This window comes from Oncorhynchus gorbuscha, linkage group LG15 (genome assembly GCF_021184085.1).
Source record: "Oncorhynchus gorbuscha isolate QuinsamMale2020 ecotype Even-year linkage group LG15, OgorEven_v1.0, whole genome shotgun sequence".
Classification (NCBI taxonomy): Eukaryota; Metazoa; Chordata; class Actinopteri; order Salmoniformes; family Salmonidae; genus Oncorhynchus; species Oncorhynchus gorbuscha.
The window spans coordinates 72,122,026-72,129,013 of record NC_060187.1 but is presented as its reverse complement, the minus strand read 5'-3'; the positions used below and the strand labels follow the sequence as shown (position 1 = coordinate 72,129,013).

Genomic DNA, 6,988 nt, shown 5'->3' with positions numbered 1-6,988 from the left:
AACAGACAGTACAAAAACTATAGGGGAATAGGGAGATGAATTCCTTCGAGTCTAAAACATTGGGGGAGGGGGGCGGGCGTGGGCGGGGGGGGGAGCTATGCTGACATGTGGAATTGTTTTAAAATGGTCATGCTACTTAATTTGAATTTTGAATTTTAGGATCCATTTAGGTATGGTCTGACAAACACGCTCTAATTCTGCCACCTTTCACCACAGATGAGGAAGTGCAACACTGGGGGAAGTGGTGGATTGAGAAGCATCCAATGCAACAAAACAGAAATATCTCTAGTTTCAACTGACTGATGTTGATGGGGAGTTTTTTGCTATGTAATTTAGATTTACACAGCGGTGAGTCAGTGGACTCTAGGCGTTTAAAGAGGCTATATATTATTAGCAATATTGTCAGTATAACGCAGCAGGACAACTGATACTTTATTATATAGATATACTTTTATTAGAAATGTGACACATTCATTTTGTGCTCTGAAAACTGTACATTAACAAAGAGTCAACCCCTGTGAACTAAAAAGGTGGAGGGGTGGTGGAGGTTAAAGGTCAGGGGACAGAGGCCAGGGTTCATGTCAGACACATACAGATCTGAGGAAGGAGTGACAGTCAGTGATACCAAAACACACACTGTTACATGGAGTTACAGAACACTCATATTCCAGTACCCTGAAAAGGATGGGAGGGGAATCATAAGATGTGTCCGAAATGGCACCCTATTCCCTATATAGCGCACTACTTTTAACCTGGTGTTAATTCCTGTCATTTGACCTGGTCAAAAGCAGTGCACTACATAGGGAATAGGGTGCCATTTCGGACGCAGATGTAATCTGAATAATCATGGTCATAATTATAATGATGAGAACAATAATCCCCAAGCACAGTAAGAAAGATATTTATAGGCTAAAATTCATTCTGTAGAACTCTGTTGAAATAATTACATTGCTGTACAACAGGACTCCAAAAGAGCCTTGTGCTTTCTCTGTGTGCAACTAATCCTAACCCCATACTGCAGAGTCACAACCTCTGTCATGTCCTATACAGTATTTATCCTATATATTTTTTTATATTTAATCATTTCCATTGTCATTATTAAGCATAATTCTTTATATACTTTGTGACATGAGTGTCCTTCATTTTTTACCACCTGCATTTACCGAACAAGCAGAATTATATTTGCCACAAATGTACCAAGCCTGCTTGTACACCAAGCAACCAATCAACCAAACAAAACACTGTCTCCTTGGCTTCTGATGAGGTCATAGAAGCTTCCACCAACGAGATATGGCCACCTCGGCCTTCTGTGATATCATTAAAGGCATCCGCAAATGAGATATCTCATCCTTGTTGGTCTAGGCTGATGTCACTATGGCCCCCACCAATGGGAGGGTTTTCCACCCTTTGGCTGACTATGATGTCATCGGTCTGCTCCCCTCCTGTCAAGGGGGTGGGGACACTGTCTGACAGTGCAGTGGAGGGGGGGAGGCTCTTAGTTGGCATGGAGAGGCACATGGTTATGGTCCAGCAGTCTGCCTCCTCCACTGCCTAGGCGTGTTAGGGACATGTACTGGACATGTAGTTTGGTTGGAACATGTACTGTATGGCTGGTCCAGGTGATCTGTTAGCAGGCTGGTGAAGTGAGTCCATAGGCAGTTGCAGTCTGTCCTTTTAATCTACACTACCAACACCACCAAAATACCAAACATGGCTCACCATCCACAGAGATCTACCAGGAGGAGAGAGGGACTCAAGTATGTGTCCAGTGAAGTAATAATGTGGATAATAACAGACCAGATATATGACTGTCTGACATAGTAAACAAAAAACTGATTCCAGCAGCAATAAGAAAATATAACAAAATGCACCGCAAACCTGTTCTCTTCCCCCCCATTTATCAGGCCACTGTCCCTTCTCTCTTCCCTTCTCTCTCTCTTAGTTCGGTCCTAACATAAAAGAGCCCCTCTCTCTCTCTCTCTCTCTCTCTCTCTCTCTCTCTCTCTCTCTCTCTCTCTCTCTCTCTCTCTCTCTCTCTCTCCACTGCCCGTTTCGTTGGTCATTGATCGTTGGTCATTGGTTCCCAGATTGAGATGTGGAGCTGCGAGAAGGGACGAAGTCTGTCTGTCTGAGAGCTGGGCTGGGGGACGGGGTTGGCTGCTCTCTGTCTCTCTCTCCGTCTGTCTCTCTGTCTCAGTCTCACACCTCTGTCTGCAGGTCCATGAGCTCCTGTCCCACCAGAGGGATGGTGGCGCTGGCCTTCTCCCACTCCACGTTCTGCAGCTCCAGGGGAGAGGCCGCCAAGGGCTCCAGGTCCTTCCTCATCCACGACGGGGGAGATTGGGTCTTCCTGATGCCCTCCCAGGCTCTCTTACTGGGTGTCTGCTGCTTGTCCTGTTGGATAGATGATGGATGGACAGGAGAGGAGAACAGGTGAACCAGAGAACGAACTAAATCATCAACAGATGACAGAGAGAAAGAGAGACAGAGACATAGAGAAGAGAGACACAGAGACACAGAGAGAAGAGAGCTAGGGAGAGGACAGAGACCCAGAGACACAGAGAGACACAGAGTCAGAGAGACACAGAGAGAGAGAGAGAGAGAGAGAGAGAGAGAGAGAGAGAGAGAGAGAGAGAGAGAGAGAGAGAGAGAGAGAGAGAGAGAGAGAGAGAGACAGAGACAGAGAGAGAGAGAGAGAGAGAGAGAGAGAGAGAGAGAGAGAGAGAGAGAGAGAGAGAGAGAGAGAGAGAAGAGAGAGAGAGAGAGAGAAAGAGAAAGAGAGAAAGAGAGAAAGAGAGAGAGAGGAAGAGAGAGAGAGAGAGAGAGAGAGAGAGAGAGAGAGAGAGAGAGAGAGAGAGAGGAGAGAGAGAGAGAGAGAGAGAGAGAGAGAGAGAGAGAGAGAGAGAGAGAGAGAGAGAGAGAGAGAGAGAGAGAGAGAGAGAGAGAGAGACATGAAAAGAGGAAGTTAAAAAAAACGTGGAGAAGGGGAAGAAAGAGAGAGTGAGTCAGACAGAGAGGGAAAGAGATAATGGGAGAGACAGAAGGAGATAAAGAGATAATGGGAGAGACAGTGTGTCGTACACTCATGTTGGTCTTGTCGCTGCCTGCTGAGGACACACTCCACCTCTTCCCTGCCTTCCCATCGCCAGGCGGAGACGCCCTGTCCTGGTCTGCACTGTGGATCTTCCTGTTCAGGTCCTGGAACATGTCCTGGTGACGCTTCCGTGTGTGCATGATCTTCTAAATGAGACAATCACATAGGAAAATCCACCATCAGCATCAATCCTCCTTAAACAACAACATCGCTTGTGCAAGATCTTCTTCATGGACCAAACAAATAAAAAACACCCATCATAGAAAAATCATTCATCCAGCCACAGACGTCTACAAAGCTTAGATAGAGTCCTGTATATGATCTGCTATGCAGTCTCATGCGCCATAATTATAAAGAAAAGGGGATTATGTCAATTCTAGTGGATTTTTGGAAGCAGAATTGAGACATTAGAGACAGTTTTTCAAACCAGCAAGACATTATGTCAGAAGAAATGCAGTCCAGAAGTCTGAAATTACCTCAAAATCCAGCTCCGCGTAGCGGGATTTTCGTCTCTGGAGAAAGACATGAGGAACAGATTAAAAGATGCATTCTGCTGTCATCTATATGCTGTGTGATTTTGACGAGACAAAATGGTAATGTCTTCCTCTGCATTTCACTCTGGTTCACTGTTAGTTTCAAATCAGTTAAAACGACTGAGAAAGTTTCTCAGTCATAACAGTGACTCATGAAAAAACTGAGCGTCCATGTTGGTTCATACTGACACCCTTGGCGTGAATCCTTGCAGTAAACAGCTTGTGATCGCGTGACCTTTGTCAGCAAGCAGAGAAAGAAAGGCCTGACCTTCAGGCTGGTTGGTTGTTGGTTGCCCTGGCAGCCGCGACCTTGCATGAACAGCATTTTGGGAGGGGAGCGAGTTTGGCCCTGAGGTGAAAAGACACCAGCAGGCTGAGAGGTCTGACTGTCTGCCTATCTGTCTGTCTGCCTATCTGACTGGCTGGCTTGGCACGACTAGCTGTGCGTGGGTGTGTGCTGGTCAGTGTAGCAGTCTGAGTTTGCGCTCCCCCACTGGACTGGCCCAGTCAAGGAGAGAAAACTCAAACCTGACCTTTTTAAAGATCTAGGTGTTCTGTCAAGCCAGGAAAGATAGGGATATTTCAGTACATGTTGCCACTACAGTGCTGTTACTACACAGAAAAGGATATCGACTATAAATATATCTCAACAGAAACTCTATGCCATGAATACAGTGCCACCACATACTGACAGGAAACGGCACTGGCTGATTTCAGGAACACCTGTCCTATCATTTGGTGAGAACATGGGGTTGTGTGTGTTTGTATGTGTGTCTATGTGTGTGTTTGTGTTCGTGTGTGTGTGTGTGTGTGTGTGCGTTTGTGTTTGTGTGTGTGTGTGTGTGTGTGTATCTGTGTTTGTGTTTGTGTGTGTGTGTGTGTGTATCTGTGTTCGTGTGTGTGTGTATCTGTGTGTGTGCGTTTGTGTTTGTGTGTGTGTGTGTGTGTGTGTGTGTGTGTGTGTGTGTGTGTGTGTGTGTGTGTGTGTGTGTGTGTGTGTGTGTGTGTGTGTGTGTGTGTGTGTGTGTGTGTGTGTGTGTGTGTGTGTGTGTGTGTATGTGTGTGTGTGTGTGTGTGTCTGTGTGTGTGTGTGTGTCTTACCTCCAGGGAGCTCATGGAGAGCGTGGACACGGTCTCGCTCTTGGACATCATTCCAGAGTTCCCAGAATCACCCTGTTCACACATGCTGTTGGTCATGTGGGATTCTCCAGAGACGTTCTGCATGTTGTGGATGGGCGACTCCCTCTCTGAGCAGGAGACACTGACCAGGTCTGCAGGCAGGCTCTTCAGCGCGAAACCCGGGACGCCCTCCACCCCCGCCGAGTTGGCCAGGTGGATGAGCCTGGTCTGGGGCATCTGCTGCTCAATGCTGATGTTGTACTTGGCCGTCGTGTCCTCCTTGCTGCCCTTTCCGGGCCGCCCCAGGGTCCCAGTGTTGTTGTTGTTAGGCAGGATGATGTACCCTGTGCCCTCAGGCCCCCCGGCCTCCCCTGTCTCCCGTGGAGACAGCTCCCCGTCCAGCTGTTTAAAGAGCTCCCCGTCACAGATGTAGATGGACTTGGCTCCCGGCAGCTCGGTGCTGATGCCCTTGGTGGCGCCACCCTTCTCCCTGCGCAGGGTGAGAGTATGACTGGGGTAGTCTGCCACATTCTGGAGGTGGACCTTGGCCATGCTGGCAGGCATGGTGTTGAAGTTAGAGCCCTTCTGAAGGGTCAGGGGCTGGGAGGATGGCTTCTCATCACCCTGGAGAGAAGAACGCTTCAGAGTACCTGGGGGGAGAGGGAGGGAGGAAGGAGAGGGAGTGACAGAGAGAGAGATTTGAGAGGACGCAAAACTCAAGAGATAAAGAGAGGGTGACTCTCAAGATGCCCAGACTTGGACATGCTATAGAATGAGTGTAAACCTTCCCACTGTTGATTGAACTAGTGACTACTGCCTTCCTTGAACTTCTGATCATTAGCTTGAAGATTACGCTGTGACCCTGTTTCACTGCAACTGCTGGCTTGCTGTGGTGTGCATCTCACTATTGAGCACAGGGCTAGACAACAGCATCAGACAACTTCCTGTCAGCATGACAAAATATCTTACAATCACTCTCCAGTCCCCACCGCTCCACACACACTCACACAAAGAAAAAGTCATTTCACTCCTTAGTGGGCTTGTCTGCTGTGTCTCGCGTCTCAGTGGCGTTTCTGCTCCAGATGCTTTTCCTGATATCCTGATCTCGTGAGATAATCACATTCCCTTCCGCTCCTAACGGATATCAGAGGAGAGCCTCTATCTGATGCTGCAGGGTTGGTGGGTGGTTAATTATAGCACGGCCTGCCCGCCTGCCGGTGGACGTGGGGGAAGATGTGGGAGACTCAGACAGCCCTATTTATCCTCATATTACTGCTCAGCACTGATTCGCACACCACAGCCCTATTGCCAAATGGCTGGGCTAAATTGCGTTATGCTGCAGTAATGTGGTGCATCCCATGTCAAAACAGTGTTTTGTGCTTCATAAGGGGTGGCTGCCGTGGCGGCCGTGGTCTGACAACGGGCGGAGAGGAGTGGAATGGGAGGGTGCTGCTAACACACAATACGCGTGCAGCAGAGAGGGAAAAGCAAGTGTAGCTTTTGAATGACAGAACGCAAAGAAAAATCCACATGCATAGAGAGAGTTGTATAGGGTCTGACAGACAGACAGACAGACGGACGGACGGACGGACAGACGGACGGACGGACGGACGGACAGACGGACGGACCGACAGACGAACAGACATACAGACGGACAGACGGACAGACGGACACCTTGCATAAACTCACTCTTTTTTTTGCCGGTACTCTTACCTCCTCTGCAAGCCATGTCGACGTCTTTCTCGAAATCAGTCTAATGAAGGAAATAAATGTATAGAAAAGCTGTTAACAAAGAGTATGTAATACATATCAAGTATATTAGACATTGTTTAAGATGAAGAATAACGTTCCATTGGTACAACCATAAGCTGAGCATGTCCGTTCTGGAAAGATCCCCCTGAGTCTCCATTCCCGTCCTCCTGGCGGTCCACTACCCGACACTTCACTGCCTCTTGAACCTACAGTACACCATAATAAACACAGAGGTCATGACCTTTCAATGTCATGGTCAGGTTTTTGTCTGATCAACCTCCTCCCCGCCACATCACCCTCAAAACAACCAATGATTTGGTTTACTTCATCAACTTTTCCCTTTTAGCTCCTAATGGAACACAGGGCCTCAACAACCATATCAATAAAAATAACAAATTTAAAAAATAATAATAAAATAAAAAATACAATAAAATAGTTTGTGACAGAGTATCATCAAGGTGAAATGTGTCAGAGTGACAACAGGGTGAAG

The 6,988-nt window shown here is 47.5% G+C and overlaps 1 protein-coding gene across 8 annotated transcripts in view; it reads right to left on the bottom strand.

Annotated features, from left to right (window-relative positions):
- Nucleotides 1-413: 413 nt before the first annotated feature.
- The window catches only part of LOC123997946 (adhesion G protein-coupled receptor B1-like), a 110,115-nt gene continuing 103,540 nt past the window's right edge, over nt 414-6,988 (bottom strand). For 7 of the 8 annotated variants that reach the window (XM_046302691.1, XM_046302692.1, XM_046302695.1 and 4 more), the window contains 6 exons: nt 6,609-6,704; nt 6,436-6,499; nt 4,729-5,396; nt 3,571-3,606; nt 3,082-3,240; nt 414-2,394 (listed from right to left, as the gene is read on the bottom strand). In XM_046302691.1, coding sequence (XP_046158647.1) covers nt 2,200-2,394; nt 3,082-3,240; nt 3,571-3,606; nt 4,729-5,396; nt 6,436-6,499; nt 6,609-6,704 — 1,218 coding nt within the window. In that variant the 3' untranslated portion in view covers nt 414-2,199. The remainder of the gene's footprint in view (nt 2,395-3,081; nt 3,241-3,570; nt 3,607-4,728; nt 5,397-6,435; nt 6,500-6,608; nt 6,705-6,988) is intronic. The other variant, XM_046302690.1, reaches the window with a different exon arrangement.